Consider the following 20150-nt stretch of genomic DNA (forward strand, 5'->3'; position numbering starts at 1 on the left):
TGTGTGTGTGTTCACTGTGTTGTTTGCTTGTAGCAGTTTGTGTAATTCTGAAACTTTGTCAACTGTTTGAGTTAACAGCACTGACTTTGTGTGAACATATTCTTGAAGGAAACATGATGACCCTCTCAAATAAAGTGTCTGTTCTCTATGAATGAGGCTAGTGTTGATGTGCCTCAGAAAATTAAAGGAGAGGATGCAAAGGTACTGTTATATTGGGCATCAGATTTTAGTCTCTGTGAGTTGGAAGATTAATCTACAGTAGAAAAGTTTCAAGACTTTCTGTTCTTTGAAGGAAGAGTTTGTCACCATACCGTATCCGTCTATACCAGCAAGTTTAGTCATAATTGAATACTTTCAAGTCATAGTCCTTTAGTTTAATTACTTTCTTTACCTAACTTTTATGCTCAAAATCTCTTCACATGAGGGTTGTTACTCACTTTCACTTCTTTCATCGTTTCACTCTTGAGGGACATTTGTCTGTGAGTAAAAGTGTATTTTCTGTCTGTTAGTGGTGAGTTGTGTCCAGGCCGTGGGCCCTCACCTCTCCCCTCCTGGGGCAGCCCGTGTTTTTCGTCACCGCCCATACCCTCTTCCTCCCTTTACACCCCTGAGGTCTTCCGGAGCCTTCCTCAACATTCTGCCCATGTCCGCACTCTCATTAATCAACGTCAAGCTTCAACTGGAGGACAAGGCCAGTATTCTGTGTGCTGCCCCCTCAGACGCTCATACATCTCATTGTTCTGATTCACATGGTCAAAGAAACGGCCCAGACTCCGACATGAAAGGGATGAGACTGAGAAAGAAAGAAGAGGAGGCATTTCTGCATCTTTCTCTCGCTTGTTCGCTCCCCTCAATGCTCTCTCTATCCGTCTCTCTGTTCATCTAGTTCAGCTAGTGTATGGGAAGAGACGATCGTTTTCAAGAATACAATTAGGTCAGTCTACAATTGCCATTTGTGTGCATTATATGTGTAAAAAAAACTTTTGTATCAATTGTACAAAATTTCAACCATGTTACCTTGACTGTAGATCTTAGACAACTGATAAAAGAAAATAAATGATACATATCCGCATTACATTTGCTTTGTAGTTACACAACCTTAAGCATCGGACATCAAATGAATCTGTTAAACTTCCATCCCTGTTACCGTCCCTGTTACCTTAATTAGATGAATACAATTTATTAATTTAGCATGAGAACCCTTAAACATATTATTTGCCTTATGGAATGTTTTTGATGAAAATGTAATGTATTTAAAGAAAAAAAAGAATTTCCTTATCAAACTGGAAAAGGCACCCGTTTCATAGAAAGACCCATTTACAGAAATGAAAAACAGCTATTGAGAGGATGAGAAAAAAGAGGGGGAAGAGAGAGAGAGAGAGGCGACGTGTATGCCACTCTTTGTCCTGTGTTCATTGTCCGTTGTTTGTCATTAACCTTTGCTGTAGCTCCCGGATGGAGCTGCCACTTTTTATACAAAGACAGCACTTTTTTTTACCACCCTGGGAAAAAAAACATTTAATCATGTCTAGTGGGAGAAAACTCAAACATTTTTGAAAGGTTTTATGCTGATGCAGAAAGTTTTGACAGACAACAGAGTGCACAGATCTGAACGGACACCGTCGGCGGTTTTAATGAGCGAAACGGAAAATAATTTGGGCCAGCACACCTGACAGTTTCTCTCTCTCACCATCTACCTTCCCGCCATTTCTCCATGCTGTCACAGTGTCCTGTCCATCAAAAATAAGCCCTTTAGCTCCTCACTCACTCATGAACGGTGTTTGATACAGGAAACACAAGATCCTGAATTTAAAAGGCTGCGTCTGAGTTCACACTGGTCCGTCAGTCCATGTTGGTGTTATTATGCGAGTCTACGTCAAAATGCGAGCATAGGAAGATGACAGACGTGAGAGACAGCACAAAAGCGCGCGGCCCGGATGACTGATGACCCCCCTCCCCCACCTCCGGGTCCCGTCAGCCCTGTTACTCCAGCCGGTCACATGCCACATTGTGCGACTGTTCACCAATGGACCTCTGTCCCTGACACTGAGAAGCAATCAGTCTTTTCATCTGTGCACTCTCACTTTTACACACATACAGTTCCTCAAGGCACTTACCGGCTGGACATTGGGGTGGGGGTAAATTACATTGCCAATCAATCTTCTCCACCGACTTGATGAAAGCTGTCTAAACTTTCGCTCTTTAACTAACCCTCTGAGGTCTATTAAGAATGCCCGGCATAAACTGGACAAACAACATCTGAGATTAAAAGCCATTCGCTTCTGCTAGAGGTGCTTGAGAAGTGGTTTCTTTGGGAGACGTCTTTTAATACTCTCCCCCCGCGGAGGTCAGCGGCTAGGCCTTGTCCTTTCATTCCCACTGCACTCTCAGGAGAATATAAAGACATCAAGTGCGGAGGAGGGGAAAGAAGCCAAAATTGGCAGAAAGATATATTAGACATGGCTGTCACCGCTATTCTGTGGCCACTTTTCATGCAAAGTGTCGTAAGACGAAGCGAGGGGATAAATAGATAAATAAACAGCATGGCGGAAAAGTTGGATCTGGGGCTTGTCGCATTATTCATTTTCAAAAACGGGCCGAAAGGGGATGAAAAAATCCTTGACAACGCCAATTACATAGAAGAAAGGGAGAAGAAATCAATTCGTAGTGTTTCAACATTGTATACTTGAGAACTAAGCTATTCATTGGCTTTTAGTGTGTTGCTCCAAGCCAGCATGGGGCCTGATGTGATTATTTGTGTGTGTGGTTGTGAGAGTGCATTTTTACTGATACTGATGGCGAGTATATAAGGACTAGTTCAGCTAAAAGGCTTCAAGGTATCTTCTTGACCATGCTTCTACCTTAGCATTTAAGAGATCATTTTGAAAGCATTGGATATGTTAAAAAAAAGTAGTCTGTCGTCGCTCGTGCTGCATTGGCCCACTGTCTTCCACCTCAAAACATTTGGATTTCCAATTAACCCAAGAAGAATTGTGAATTTCCTGCTGGCAGACAGGCCTTGATGTCTTAATCTTCATCATGTCAGTGCCATGAAAGGCAGCATTTCACAGTGTTTCACAGTATTGAACATACCCCCAAAAGCCACCCAGTGACTCTAAAGAGGGTCAGGCCAGCGGGCACAACACCAGTCTCTTCTGTGCAAAAGCAACATATAGTAACAACATGCGTATTGTCTGTCTGGAGCTGCCTCAGAGTCCCAGAGCTCCTCGGGGGGCTGGAGAGCACAGGAGATCACTGTGACTTCTTAGCCTTGGCTGCCAGACATGTGGACAGAGTGTTGTTCTTGGATAGAACAAAGAATAGCATATAACAGTATCAAATTTGCCAGCAACAGCAACAACATATATGATAATGACAGTAAGCTGTCCACAGTGCTTTTTTTCCCCTCAGGCTTCAATACGACCTGAGAGTTTTTGAGGAATTAGTTGGTCAAACATATGCATTAGCAGTCAAGGTCTGAGAACAGTGAGCTGATTCATTAAGTACTGATAAAAATGTAGCTTGTTAAGCTACAAGCTAATCAGTAGCCGACTAACTTAGTATGTAAACTGCAATCAATCTACCTTTTAAAGTAGCTAACTACACTACAAGCTAACATATGCTAGCAAAACTACCCAGTGCAGGAACCAAGAAATTGACAAAATATTGTTTTGTTCTTCACTTGTGGCGGTCATGGTTACTACAAAAACAAATATTGTACCCTGCTGAAAAAAAAAAAAAAAAAATGTTTACAATGTTACATTAAACACAGTGATGTAGCATTTTGTTGCGCTGTGGCGCTTCACTGTTTGGCTGAAATACACAAAATGATACACTGTTTAGCTTAGCTATTGTCGCACTGGTGCCAATAGTAAGCTACCATTCAAAGTAGTTGTTAACTACAGTGCAAACTGCTAACATATGCTAGAAATGCTACCCAGTGCAATTCTACAAAAAAATTTAAACCAAGCGATTGAAAACAATTGCCACACTATAATTTAACAACGTATACAATGTTACGTTGTCTAGCTAAGCTACTGTCACACTGCTGCAAAATGTACTGAAGTTATTAGAGATCAGTAATTTTAGTTAGTTAGAAAGTTTTTTTCACACTTAACACTGTATCCTGTTAAGATACAAGCTATAGCCTACTCATAATCAGACTGTAGCTTACTTGGTTAGCATTCAAATAAGTAGTTAAGTAGGCTGCACTACAAGCTGCTAATACGCTAGCAAAACTATAAAAAACTACCAGCGCAACACCAAAAAATAGAAACCAAGCGACTGAAACAATTGCCACACTATTTTGCTGCAAAACACAAAATGTTAAGCTGTTTAGCTAAACTTCTGTCACATTGCTGTGACGTTATTAGCATCATATTTATCTACTACACAGCATACAGATATTGCTATATGATGAAGAAGAGAACAAATCTATCTAGCTATATTCTCTAATGAAGCTATCTGGATTCATAAAGTACAAGTTTTTGCCAATGAGCAGATCCTTGTAAAGAGAGTTAGGAGGAACAGCATAGCAAGAGAGAGAGAGAAAGACAGTGTATATTTATGTGAGTGAATGAGAGAGACCCAGTGTCACTCAACATTGTGAGGCCACTTCCATGGGAAACACTGAGCTCATGCCCTATCGCTCCTATAATGGACACTTTGAGGGGATGGGCTACTCTGGTAGGTCCCCAGGCCCCGATAAACCAGAATTCCTGTCTGAATGCAAACCCAAACAACATTAGTGGCCACACCGCTGCCTCCCTCCCCCAGCCCCCGAGTGCCGCCCTGCCCTGGCATTGAGCAGAGGCAGATTCCTCTGTCTCTCCCATCAGCACTACACCACTTATCTCCAGATAGTCGACAGCGATAACGTTCTTAACAACAGCTATGTGCCACCATGACACATTAGAGGGGTCTCAAGCTTTGACATATCAGCCCCCGGCCCTACCTTAGCCTGCTCGCACGCCGTCCAACATTAACACTGCTCGTTTGGCAGAAGAACTTTGCTGTAATTTTCCCCTGGTCTCCTCGCTTGTTATTTCACAAATCACACCGTAAAGTCTAATGCTCGCCACAGGAGTGTGTCATCGTTACTTAACTCAAGGTCGTGGGGAGCGTGAGACTGGATTTGTGTTTTCTCATGTGAGGTATGGATGAGTTCTCACTCAGCACTGCCAGCTCGCAGCATCCCACCGTCGGCTACATCCATAAAAGCTCAGGGCCCATGAAGCAACATGGCTAAGCAAGCCATGCGCAACGTGTTGCCTTTTCAATTTCATTGCCCTCACTTTCATTCCTCTCTCTTTTTTGATATTTTGGTTCAATGTGGGTGTAGATGTAAAAACAGCGAGAGAAAAAAAAATGGCTGGAGTTGCTTTAGCAAACAATTTCCCTGCTCATTACTCTACTTACATGACTAATGGAAAGTTCCAGTGAAGTTAAGACGGTTTGTACCCTCATAAAGTGATCATTCAGCATAAATGATGATGAGACCATTATAAACCATAGGTCAAGCAGAGGCATCTGGGGCTGGCGAGATTCCCACCACTCGGATGCCGTCAAGATGACGACGGCGTTCGTAGCAACAACTATCACCCATTGTAGAAAAATGACAATCATGGTCTCGGAGGGGGTCACGGTGTCAAGTCATCTTAGATATTTTTTATTATTCGTCTGAGAGTTTGGCCCCGACAGATGAACTAGTAATCACCTTACTCGGGCTCTGATTTTGCGTTATCTAGTGGCTAATAAAGTCATTTGTGATGAGCCGAAGTTCACGCTCAGAGAGGCGGCGGCAGACGACACCTCTCATTAGAGATGTCAGATTAGGAAAGTTGTCCTCTCCATATTAGGGTGTAGTTGTGCTCTTTGAAGTAACAGCGATTAGGACGAGCAGTTTATTGCTGATTCATATTATCCTAGCATAGGGTCAAGTGTTTTTTCATTGCAGAATGATCTAGCATTCAAACCGTACCAACACTATTCCTAATTATAGCAAGACATTTGTGGATGAAGAACTCGTGTTTGAAGTTGTATTTTCATGAAAGTTTAACACTCTTCTATCACTAGAGATCATAACTATGCATTGATCTTTGCTAGGGAAAAAAACAATTGACAAGCCTTTTGAAGTGATCCCTAAACGCTGTCATTTAGCACTCTTCCGTATTGATTTTTCCACAGGGAAAAAAGGCGAGTGAGTCAAGGCCAGCCATAAAGAGTGTCCAAGGATGTTCCCATCATCACGCGATATGCCTCAAACGTCTCATCTTTCAGCTAATCTTTGTGGTTAAAGTAAACAGCGCGCTGTGAATCATGGGAATGCAATGTGCGGGAACAGACTAATCAATTTCATTAGCTGCATCAATCATCGCTGGTTGACGTTTATTCATTAGCTGCATCAATCATCGTTGGTTGACGTTTATTGTGGTGGTGATGGGTTGATCTGGTGGACTCGGGGACAGGTGGCTAGAGTGATAAATGTTGCTATCTCTAGAACAAGAGGATAAATAGACTAGAGTCTTTGTGGGAAACAAGAGTTGGTAAGCTGGGGAAATTAATACATCTGTTCTTATTACTGTTGCATTTATATAAAGTCATATATTCACTGGTGACCATTAGCTCATATACCGTCTCAAGTGGACAAAAATGTTTAGTTCAAACAACTTTTTTATACTTATATTATGTATACCTTGGAAGGCAATGCGGCAAAACTCAGATTCCTACACCATACGCATGCAATGTCGATTTACCATCTGACTCAAACGTACATAGAAATAAAGAGTGTTATACCTGCGCCACTAGTGTCACCAAACGGAATTGCACAGCAGTTGTTTTGACTGTTCAAAGAGACTTCCTGAACATAGTTCAGTTCTTGTCTGTCATTGGTTTGGCAAACAGATAGTCCTGCCCCAAACTCAAACCATTGGTTGAGACAATGTTGCTGCGTCAATAAGTTTAATGTTGGAAAAATTACACACTTCGTCTTTAAACGCTGAAGTTAATGGGATATAAATATTCAAACATTCAGTGTTTTTTATATCACTGTTCGCCGTGCTTGTTTTTTTTTCACATTAAGGCTTTCCATCACAACTAGCAGTCCAAAATGACTGAAACGTTTCCCTCGACTCGACTGGGATCGCTGGCAGTGGATGAATAAACCACTGCCTACATGAACTTTGTCCCTCATCAACTACACTGGTAGAGGAAATATCTTGTTTGTGATCCGTCCCCTGTATCTCCAGACAGTATCTCTTGGCCGCAGCCTTAGATTTCACTCTTTGAATTTTTTAGTGGTCATTGCGATGACTAATCTGATTTGGACGCCTCTCAAGCCAGGAGGGTAAACGGTTCTCTAGCCACAGCTCATTTGACGCGCACAGCCGTGTTTTGTGTTGCCTGAGCGTGGAGAGCTAAAATGATACAAATTCTTATCCTGCAATTATAACTATTAGAGTTGTGTTATTCTTGGTGAATTCACTCATTCAAGCATTGGTTCAATTATCATCAGGGGTAATTGTTTTCCACTCAGCTCCAACTGATGGGCAAAAGCAGTTCTTGATACCTGGGTTGATATCGTTGATTGTAGAGTTGAGACTTGTTTTGTTTATTGTGCTGTTCTTTTATAAATAATGAAACTTTGACTTTCACAGCAGATATTCAGATATTACATGAACTCAGTGCTTTCATAATTGGCCATTACAAGGTACTGAAAATTCACATTGCTCATTATATAATGGGAGAGTGGGTTAAGCTGTGCCACTTTTTATTTAAGTTGTCCTCTAGTTAAAGAGAAATGAGATATGTACTGATACACATAATTGGAATTAGAAGAATAGATGAAAAACATAATGTCACTTGTGAAAGTGGTCCATTGACACAACTTGGGGGGGGGTTAATTTTATTTTATTTTAATAAAATTATTAATTATTAAAATTAATAATTTTATAAATTAATAAAAACCTTTAAAATAATCTAAATTTAATTTGATTAAAAAAGGGAAAAATACAAACTTAATTATGCACTATCCTTATCCAAAGTATTGTACATTCTTCATAATTTCTTTATCTTAAAGGTCCCCTGAAATGCTTAGAAACATGCAGCGTTACTCTATGTGTTGACGTAATTTTAACTGAAACAAGGCAGTAATGTTATTGTATACCTTTTTAAAGCATGTTTGTAATACCATGAAATACTAAGTAGGCTGCACACTAGATTTTGAAACAGAGTGCAGGTTTAAAGAAGCTCTTCAGATGTCAGATGTAAATGTAATTTGGTAAGTTTGGAAAACCAACCATAAATTACGAACCTCAAAACTGTCTAAGAATCTCAAGCATTAAATCTTCACAAAAGTCTTCAGACTTCATGGTGTGTTTCCTTTACCAACTCACTTTAATGTCAAGGAAAGGTCACATCACGCCACGCTACAGACATGCCAAACTCAACTTCAACACCCTCGTGCTTTTACAGCACATCTTGAAGCTGGCCTGTTTTCATCAAGAGAATGTAGTGCAGCCAAAAATGATCATGTTGTCATAATTCTATCATATGTCCATAAATACATGTTGCAAAGTCGTAAAAAGATTCACTGTCTCTTTGGAAAAATTTTGGTTTCCATTTGCTGTGCAGAATTTCATAGTATATGACCCACCAGTGGTAGCAATGAATTAGATTGTCCAAATATGTGGCATGCAATGGAGAGTGGTTAGCATGTGTGTGTTTAGACACAAACGGCTGGCTCATAAAATCTGTGTTTTGATTGGCGGAATGATTCGCTGTGATTATGATGAGACAGATTTAGTGATCCCACACCCACATTTCTCACTCAAACATCATTTTTCTTGTCCTTTGTCTTTTAATATGCCACCACCAATAACAACACTATGCAAAAGAATACTTAGACAACACAAAACAACACATTTAACTTCTGTAATGTGACATGTTTCCTAAAACAAAAGGCAATATTTTATTGGAAATAGCGTTGGGCGAGAATTTATTTCATCATTATGAAAAATAAATAAATAAAATGGATGGGACTGGAACATGTTAAGCTCAGTGATGTTAATGCTACCTAAAACTAATTCTAAAATGGTAACACTTTACAATAAGGTTCCATTTGTTAACTATATTTAATGCGTTAACTAACAATGAGCAATACATTGTTAAGAGTATTCATTAATCTTTGTTGACATTAGTTAATAAAAAGACAGCTGATCATTATTAATCCATGTTAGCTCATGTGCATTAACACACATTAATAGATACAACTTTAAATTTAATAATGTGTTAGTAAATGGTGGAATCAATATTAACTAAGATTAATAAAGGCTTTAAAAGTATTTTTCATTGTTAGTTTATGTTAACTAATGTAGTTAACTAATGTTAACAAATGGAACCTTATTTTAAAGTATCACCACTAAAACTTCTTAAAAATAGTTGAAAAAAGATGAAGTAAAATATAAATAAATATCTAAATATAAATCATGAAATTAAATATAAATATTAAATTAAAACTTATATGAAATATGAATTTACAGGAAATATGCAAATACAAGATAATCAAAATGTTAATAAATACTATAACAACATTAAAATAATATACTCAAATAACACCAGTTATGCTGTGATATTATTGGTTAATATTTTTTCCGCACCTAAATGGCTTTATGATCAAAATAATTAATTTCAAGAAAAATACGTTATTTCAAAGGATTATTATTATTATTATTATTATTATTAAAAATTGGACCTACACTGTAAAAAAAAAAAAAAAAAAAGTAAAGGCAATTTTCTGCCAGGACATTATATTCACAATTTTTTTAACTCTAAAACACAACATAAATGCAATGCACAATTCAAAATATGGGTAAAACGCTAGTATTTAAGTTAGTTTGCCCTTTAAGCAAATGTGTTTGCCTTATTCAAATGTGAGCTCAGCTCTTATTCTGACATCAGCTGTAGCGTGAGCAGGCAGGATCAGCCATTAATTTATCTAGTAAAGAAATCCCATCAGTGACTTAGTTTGCATTTCTCTGGGTATCAGACGGGACTGACCCCAGCATCAACCCCAAAGTGAAGAAAGCCGGCGTTTGTGCCCCTCGACCCACATATATATGCACTTATGCAACTCACAAGAGACTTTTGACTTTAATGTTTGGCAGGGCTCAGCCTGCCCTCCGCATTCATATTTGGAGAGCCGCAGTCCGGATGTCAGAGTGACTTCTCCTAACCTCTCTCCTTTTTCTCCTTCCATATGTCAAACTCTGGAAGAGTGAAACTTAAATAGAAGACTGGAAAACTTGTTCTCCTGAGCGCTGAGCTAATGCAACCACACCGTGCTTCCCCAGACGTCTCAGATGAACACTTCATTTGTTTCTTCATCAATGCTCCAACATGAATTTGTGGCAAATATTTAGAGGGCATTTATTTTAGAGGGGTAAACGGAATGGTATTTTCCTTCATTGTGTCTGTCATCATGTGGCGATTTCCCTCAGGCTCGCTTCAGACTGCACATGATGAATAATCTCATCATGCAAGTATGTTTCTATATGCATTTTTATACTCCTGCTTTGAATTAAGAGCCCATATTGATCTTCCACAGACACCAGAGAAGCACTTTCATCCAAAAGCACATTGCCCAGTCTGACTCGGCACAATAATGATAGATCATCAATATTTTACATTCTGCATGTATTGACGAAGCAGTATCGCTTCTCAGACAGTCAATCATTATGCTGGCAACAACATAAATAAAAGCATTTATAAAATTAGATATGTTCTAGCTGCAAATCTATGCTAAAATTTGCGCATACATGTCAGTTGTGTTTGAGAATCTAAAAGCTGTTGCTTGATATTGTGCCGAATGGAAGGCTGTTGATGAATCAGTCAGTGGTGGGACGTTTGAGGTGTCCCTTACTCCTCCTTGATTATTACTGATCATACCATCATTTATCTGTATCGCTCTATTAATATGAGCTGCACTGAAGGAGTAAATGAATAATGTCGTCATGAATATGGCCCTTTTATTACATTTCAGAGAAACATTAGGGTTTGATATATATATATATATATATATAACATCCAAGTGAAATAACACCAACATGTCAGGAAAAAAAACACAAAAAACAATCACTGAAATGGAAATAGGATCACCCCCTCCTCTAAAAATGACTTGTAAACTTGTAAATTATTTGAATGTATTAATATTTGGATATTATCATTTTAATAACAGGATAAATAAAAAATAACTGTAGATATAACCATTCAATACAAAAACAACAAGAGTGACACATGACTTTAGATCACCATTATTGTATCTGGATTTCCATTTCTGAGCAGACTTCTGTTTCTATAACTTGTTCTGTCTATTTTCTATTACCTTAAGAGAGAAAAATAAATGTCCTATGCAGTAAGGGCCTATAGGGATTGTTGTTGCATCAGATACATGATTCAAAAGCTCTTATCTCACTGGTTGTTCCTTGTTCTTCAGTTATTTCTGTCGTATCACACAATGTACAGCTTCTTCAAAGTTAACTGAAACACATCTCACATGATATCAGGCTGGACAAACAGCAGTCACACAGTGCGAAAAGCATACATATCGCTCATGAAAGGTTACTGTGACCTTCCACACAAAAGTCTCGAGTGTTTGTTCGTTGTGTTTCGCCCTCTATCTCCCTCCACACCCACCGCATCCCGACCCAAACGCCAGCTTTTCTGTTAGCTCTAGCCGTGTGATAAGTGTTAAACAAACTCACTTTCTGTGGCTCTCTCCCTTCTCACCTTTGTGCTCACACAATGGGAATTTGACATTCCTTTAGTCATCCGTTTCACTGCCCGCCATGTCTTTCTCACATGCACTGACAGGACAGGAGATGTTGATAAGAGTATAATAGAGAATCAAACAATGCTAAGCTGGGAGCGATTATTTTTAATTACCCACGGTGGAGCGTTCACTATCAGTGCACTCTTAATGTTTGCCTTGGCCAACAACAACAAAAATCTGCAAGCCATGAGCTTGTTAAACCCGTGATATATGGTTTATCAGATTGTCGCTGACTTCCTGGTATTTACAGCCCAAGTGTTTTTATTTCTTTGGAGTTTTTCGATGACAACTCCTTGATGAAAAATGGTTCGTGTAGTGAAAGCATAGACCCATGCGGATATATTTTGGTTAAGGCCCAGAATAACGTTTGGCCCAGTCTGTTTTGTTAAAGTTAAATGCTAACTGACATGCAATCTTATGCCATGCTTTGATTCACATGCAACCGACGGAGCACAAGTCGTTACAACCACTTCACAACCTTAGAGCTTTGCATTTTTGGGAAACATTTAGGAAACAGGCTCATTGGAAAAACATGCCTGTACCTAATTTTTTATTTTTGTTTTTTTGCAAAAAAAAAAACCTCCAAAAACATACTATCAGTCCATCCATACATTCTCCAAACTGCTTGTTCTATGTAGGGTTGTGGTCCAAAAATGTATCTATATCTACATTTCACTGCAGTTTCCAGCTGAAATGAACACTAGTGGCAGTAAAACGCCAACGACTTTTATTCCTACACATATTATGATAACAGGGCAGATTATTGATTAATAAAGACTTATTTTGTGCAGTTCCTTCCACACTGCTATGTAATGACCTTTTACCATAGTTTTATGATATGCAAACTAATACATTTTTATGTGTGTGTCACATAACCAGCTCCCTATGTATGACTTTTCTGTCGTAGTAAACTTGCTTGGTAGCACACCTGGTACAGCATAGCACTTGCAATGCAGAGTGCTCTGGAACGAGTCAAAAGAGCTCAAAGACTTGTAGAAGCAAGCTAAAACAGCATGGCAAAGGTATTTTATTTTACATTTTCTTTTCCTAACACTATTGGTTAGGTTTAGGCTACACTGTAAAATATGACTGTGAATTTAATGGTAAAAGACTGTAAAAATGCTACAGTAAAAACCTGTTAAATGGTTAACGGTAAATTCCCCTACTATATACGGTGAAAAACTGTATATGACATTACATGTATTGGACATTACTTTTACGGTAGTATACCGTTTTTGGAAGTGAAAAAGACTGTATAATTTACAGTGAATAACCGTAAATTGACATTCCCAGAATTCCCTGCGTTACATTTCAAATTTGATGTTTTTTTGTTGAAATAGTTTTTTCTTATCAATTTTGTATATTAGGGTTGTGTGTTACACCTAATGTTGTTAAATGAATGTTTATTACATTATTTTAATTTCATGTGTGTTACCATGATTGTGTTTAGTGTTTGTGTGAATCACACTGTGCACCTTCTATATATGTTGTTATTTAAAAGCTGATTGTGATGGGCTTTGGTTCATCATGTGACTTTCTCATCACCACCTGCATTTGGTGGTTATCAGTGTATTACAAAGGTACAAAACAGATTTCAGTACTTCAATAGGTTGGTATATTAACATTATATCAGTTAATGAAATTACGGTATTTAACTGTAAATTTAAGTTAAAACCGTAAAACCTAAAACGTTGCTACCGTATTTCTTACAGTAAAATTCTGGCAAGCACAGCGTTTTTTTTTTTTGCCGTAAATTCTACTGATTTTTTTTTTACAGTGTAGGGTTCAGTGTTGGTGGTATGTTATTTTCAAACTCGGTAGAGCATTAACATTTTAGCACCACTCACTGAACATATATTTCTGGACTGTCATGATATGTTCAACAACTAACGTAATAGGACATTGTCAGATTCATGTTCATCTGTTTTGGAAAAATTGAATGATTTTAGCGCCACTCACTGGACAGTTCAATTTGAAAATGCCGTGTAAATTGCAAGGAGCAACATAACATCATATTGCAGAAAAAGTTTCTCCAGTGAGCCTGGGTTGCATTTAGGAGATTAGACAGCCTTTAACAGAGTGGTTTAGATATGCATGTGTGATCGCAGTAATTAATCTGCTTTATTGTGTTTGACATCATGGTTTTGTTCTGCTTCAGACTGGAACAATGAGGTCCAGAATGCAAAATAAACCCAGTTTCTTCAACCTCTCTCGTCTTCTGCAGTCAAATCTCGAATTCAGGTTTTCATCCGCCGCAAACTGAGTGACGGCCGCTTTTCCGCATTAATTGACAAGACCAATAACAATCACACATTTACATATCTAAACTCCCCACGCTCACCAAAACGAGAGAACTCTCAATAACTGCGAGGCAAAACTTTAACTTTGTGGCTTTCTTAGTGTGGTCGACTGAGCCAACAGGATGTCACTCACTCGGTTCAAAAGGCCTTGAGGTTGGTCTCTGCTGGTTCTTTTTGGAAACTTGCGGCTTTTGACATCCATAACCATCTATTGGCCGCGCTGCTATATTGCCTCACATTATCCAGACTTAAGGGGAATTATTTTTGGCAACGCTCTCTGAAATTTTCCCACTGCAAAGCTCTTAAAATGTGCTTGCTTTACTTCATACCCCCAACGTCAAGCTGGGAGACAAACTGCTTCATCGGCTCGCCAAGGTTTACCGATCTTCTCTAATTGCAATTAGAGCAAAGTCCAATTAGCGTTTGACAACGATGCATTGTTGTAGGCGTGATCGAGGCTGTCTTTGGTGCGTTGGGTGTCGTGCTAAGCGCAGGAAAATCCAGCCTGTGAGGCGAAGCACTGTTTTCTTTGTCTGTCGTATGTCTATTAGGGCAGCTGTGCTGGAAAATGTTGCTAGAATGTGTGCAGCGAGCTTGTTTTCTTTTGTTCAGTCTGTGTGTCAATATAAACAGGGCTGAAGTTGAGAAGAAGACGTCCTGATGGTGCTTGCTAACAAAGGTGGGCTTTAATGGTAATAATAACACACACTTACTCCCTGGTGCTAATTTGCTTCAGACACTTGCATTGAATCAGCGCACAGGTGGCTGCGCTTTCATCAAGCACGGCCTGCTCGTATTTATTTTTACAGTTCTCCAGCATAGTGCCTCTGTTTTTGGACACTGTCAGCGTGACACGCTAATCACTAGAGCTTCACGGCGTTTTTCATTTACATAAGAAACCTTGACAAACTTGTGTAAGCAAACGTTTCGAGAAGCTCGTGAGAGCTTCAATTGTGCGTTTTACGTCTGTTTGGGAAAAGCGTTCTCACTCTCATGCCTCTCTATCTGTGGCACAAATTGTCCTGTCGCCAAAGAATGAGAAGAAAAAAAGGAGAAAAGTTAAAATGATTCTGACGTGTCATAAATCACACCAACTCTTGTGGCAAATAATTTTTTCCAGCCTTCTAATTAATACATTATTTATTTGCTTGACGCACACACACACGTGCACATGACTGTAAGTCATTTATATGGCTGAGTGCCGAAGCATATGTAGATAATCACACACACACAGACACACACACACCACACACACACACACACACACACACACATCGAGCTTTTTCATTTATGACACACTATAGACACTATATACTATAGATTATAAAACTAATAAAAAGGACTTCAGACTAACCTAATGTATAACCCTAGTATTAACAGAAGCCCTCCCCCCCTTATTTTTTTTGTGTTTATAAAAAAATAGAACTCTATGTAATGTCCTCACTTAGATAGCTAAGAAAATGTGTGTGTGTATGATGAGGATGTTATTAGCTAAATATTTATTTATTTATTTATGTATGTATGCATGTATGTGTTCATTTATTTATATTTATATTTTGCTGATAATGATTTTCTCAGATGTCCCATAAAGGAGGGTTTTGTCAGATTTAGCTAATTTCAGATAGTTTGGTCTTTTGTTTTTCTTTTTTCTTTCCCCTATTATTTAAATTAAATTAAATTAAATTAAATTAAATTAAATTACATTTATTTATTTATTTATTTATTTATTTATTTATTTAGTTAGTTATCAAATTCTCAGTATTCCTATCAGGCTGTTTCCTGTTTTCCTAATTGTCATCAGTGCGTGTAGTGTGTGTATGACATAGTTTTGGGTTTGTTGTGCACAATTTGATACATATATTTATGTTTGGCATGAAACCAATGACCTGGGAGCACCTGGTAGTGTTTTATAATCTAAACAGAGGTGCTGGGCCAAATCTGTTAGACTGTTTCACACATTCTCATCACCCCACCAGCAAATTCACAACTTTTGGCTCTGTTTTTTTAGTTACATTATTAATTTCCACGGAATTCTACATTTTTAACACCATAGAACTCTAAAAGGAAAAACTCTCTCATCCGCTTCCCAGAGCAAATGTAGAGCATTGGTCTGGCAGTAAACTGCCAAGTAATTATACTACACACACTTGTGTGTCTGTACTATGTGTTTTTGTGTGTGTGTGATCTAAACCGAGCTGTTGTGCTGAATATGTCACACTATTTCACACATTCTCATCACCCCACCAGCAAATTCACAACTTTTGGATCTATTTTTTATTTTTTTTTAGTTACATTATTAATTTCCTCAGAACTCTTCATTTTTAAAACCTTAGGACTTTAAAAGGAAAAACTCTCTCACCTGCTTCCTTAGAGCAAATGTACACCATTGGTCTAACAGCGAACTGCCAAGTAATTATACTTCACACACTTATAGGTCTGCATGTGTGTGTGTGTTTGTGTGTGTGTTTAGCGTGGGCTGATGAATTCATGTGATTGCACACACTGGTATGTGCCCGTGCATATAAGTGAGTTTATTGCTTTCACATGCTGCGGTGCAGAAAATGAAAGACATGAATGAGGAAAAAAAACAAAAAAAACATAATAAATAAATGAGGAATATGTAGATACTGGGTTGGGGTTCTTGTTTAAAATGTGTCATGTGAACATAGCAGAAGGGTAAGGTTGTTTTGGATACGTGCTGCTCTGACATAGCTGCAGGATTGAATTATGGATGTAAGTAGTTTAAGTAGACTTGTTTGAGTATTTGTGATGTAATTGCTTCCACTCGGGCGGCTTGGATACATTGACAGCCTAATTTAGAGAACCACAGTTTTTGGGCAGTCTGCAGAGCTGTCAATCAAACCCTGATAAAGGCGGTGCAGACTGTAGTAGTGTTTTATAATCTAAACAGAGGTGCTGGGCCAAATCTGTTAGACTGTTTCACACATTCTCATCACCCCACCAGCAAATTCACAACTTTTGGCTCTGTTTTTTTAGTTACATTATTAATTTCCACGGAATTCTACATTTTTAACACCATAGAACTCTAAAAGGAAAAACTCTCTCATCCGCTTCCCAGAGCAAATGTAGAGCATTGGTCTGGCAGTAAACTGCCAAGTAATTATACTACACACACTTGTGTGTCTGTACTATGTGTTTTTGTGTGTGTGTGTGTGTGTTCTGTAGAGGGGATTCTGTAAAAGAGTCACTTATTCTGTTTGCTTTTCCCCCCTCAGTGACTCACTCTCTCACCTTTGCAATCACATTCACCTCATTCACGTGGCTAATTACAGCTGGAACGTGCAAAATCAAGACGTATGCTGTATTATATGGTCTTTCTGTGTTCAAAAAAGAATCAGATTGAGAGTAACATGGTTGACAGTTGGACAGTTTATTTTGCTATTGCCAGCATTGTGTTTAAGGTCATCGCCCTTGAAGCTGTTTTTTTTTAGAATGAGATTATTTATGTATTTATTTATTTATTTTAACTATATATAATTTTGGTAACAGAGATGGCAATGCAAGTTATACCCTATTACACACAAAAAAAATGTAATTGCAGAGTTCACCTCCTGAGTAGATTTATTTATTTATGTGTTTATTTATTTGTTTTCAGTTTCAGTTTTCAATTTTGTGACATTTCAGCTAAAATCTAAAATATATATTGAATGTAAATGTGCATTTGTGTTAATATAGGAAGAAATTTAGACTGTCCAGGCCAAAAATAAATAAATAAAATCAATAATATTAATAATAAAAATAAATCATCTTCATTAAGAAAAAGGCATTATTAATTATTTTGAAATTATATATGTAATGTATGAATGTCAACTTTTTGTTGATGTGAAGAATAGCTGTAGAAAAATACAAAGTTCTGTCATGAAACTCTAGGCAGGCCAACTCAATCTAACTCAATCTGACATAATGACATCATTACTCATGCTGCAGCTGATTACTTATTTTTGCATCAGCAGCCAATGAGCTTGCTGCTCAACATTCAAATACCTGGCTTTTGTTTGCTGTAGCAGTGGCAGCGTGCTTCAGAACCCCTCCACCTTCCCCGGCTCCACCTGTATAGATCTACTACGAGGTGATTCATGTATGTTTATATGGGGTTGTCTCATATATGTTATATGTGCAGCAGCAGTATTTCTTACAACCTCACAGCAGCATGTCATGGATGTACTGGCAGTAGCAAGTCTCGGTACTTGCTCTGCAGCAGCAGCAGCATAGCAGATCTATTCCGCCAAGACCAAACACATTGACATTGCCATGCTAAACTCTCCATGAGTTGTCACGACAGGACTTTATTTTTGGAAATCCCTGTGTTGTGGCACATTATAAGCTATTTTTTTTAACCATTACATATAGATATTAAATCAAAAGTATCACACTTTTAAAGAAAAAAAAAAGCATGAGAAGGTGATACAACTGTAATCTAGACAACAGTCCTTGTCAGCCTCTGTCTACTCCTATTAAAAATATGTCTCACCCCATTGAATCATTTTGATTCAGTGCTTGTGTGTGTGTGTGTGTGTGTGTGTGTCAGGCTCAATCCAACACAACATTAGCATCCCGCAGAACCTTTGCACATGCTCACACACGCTCCATTCAGAGGATGAGACAGGAAACGCGTGGGCACTGCAGATCAGTGTAAAACGGCCCAATAGTCCCAGAGCACAGCCTCTTGCTGTTCTGCTCTGAATGAGCAACTGAGATTCATATGAGTTCCCATTATCTCCAAACCAGGAACAAGCTGGCTTCTCATATGAGCGACACTGGGTGCTTTCTCAAAAACCTGCTCTAGATAAATATCCCTGAAGGCCTCTAATTCCACACCTTAAATTTATACATTTATGCTCCCATCAGTCAGTGATAAAACTTTAGCATTCATTTGATCACAGGAGATGGTTTAACCTGCGCTGCTGTGCCGACTGCCCAGCGGGTGGCGCAGATTCAGACGACAGGCTCATCACTCACTAGCCATTTAATGCTCACTTCTCGACATGTCTCAAAGCCCACATGTAATCTCAGCTAGTTAGAGTCTTTAGAATATTCTGGCTCAAACTAAACTAAATGTCTATGAAGAGCATTTATGGTATACTGTCGATTACCTCAACCTATAAAAGTAGTTCCACATCAACAGGATGAAATGGACACTTTTATAGTTCAAATATTACTTTGCTTCTACTAATGAACCAAAATGCAAGTCATTTCTGCTTTTAAAAGTTCTCGAACACTTGTGCTTAGTGTAAGATCAGAACATCTGAATATGTGAAGACATACTGTACTTTTTTCTAGTCACTGTCTTTCGGATATTCAGTGAAGTGCTGATTTCACGCCATAAAAATGACATTATGTTGTATTTGTCAGTAGTCATTAGTAATCATTAACTAATGTTTAGTAGTTAATCATTAACTGTATCTTTTTGTCTTCACAGCAAATACTGAATGATCATGAAACGTCGTCTCAAGACAGCTGTATTAAAAAGGTAGGATTAATTTTATGTCAGTTCTCCCCTCTCGACACGTCAGATGTGCTGATATCACCACACACAAATATTAATAGCTATCTATCTATCAATCTATCTATCTATCTATCTATCTATCTATCTATCTATCTATCTATGAATTATGCATGAGGTGTTATGAATAGACACATCACTCATCATCCACACTAATAGACTGAATGCACTGTCCCGTGTGTGACTACATATTAATGTGCCAGCAAATGAAAGCCAATATTTGTGCCTGTTTATGTGTGTGAGCTCAGATATAGAGAACATGCGGCCAGTATTTTTGTGTGTGTGTGTGTGTGTGTGTGTGTAAGGACAGAGTCAGCCCTGAGGTTATGTAATGAAAACATCTGTGCCAGATAATCTATAACATCATCCATCTATTTTTCTCACATCCCACCCTGTGTCTCTGAGATGCATTCTTCTCAGACAGAAAAACCGCTGTTATTACGAGAGCTGCAAGATTTCTTAAGTCAAATCCCAACAGACAGACAAAAAGAAAAAGAGC

At 38.3% G+C, this 20150-nt stretch overlaps 1 protein-coding gene across 1 annotated transcript in view; it reads left to right on the plus strand.

The window, feature by feature from the left end:
- The window catches only part of LOC107691061 (PR domain zinc finger protein 16-like), a 132349-nt gene that overhangs the window by 29817 nt on the left and 82382 nt on the right, over positions 1-20150 (plus strand). The window contains exon 3 of the mRNA XM_016489545.1: positions 19568-19618. Coding sequence (XP_016345031.1) covers positions 19568-19618 — 51 coding nt within the window. The remainder of the gene's footprint in view (positions 1-19567; positions 19619-20150) is intronic.

The sequence above is a fragment of the Sinocyclocheilus anshuiensis genome, unplaced genomic scaffold, assembly GCF_001515605.1.
Source record: "Sinocyclocheilus anshuiensis isolate Anshui unplaced genomic scaffold, SAMN03320099.WGS_v1.1 scaffold158, whole genome shotgun sequence".
NCBI lineage: Eukaryota > Metazoa > Chordata > Actinopteri > Cypriniformes > Cyprinidae > Sinocyclocheilus > Sinocyclocheilus anshuiensis.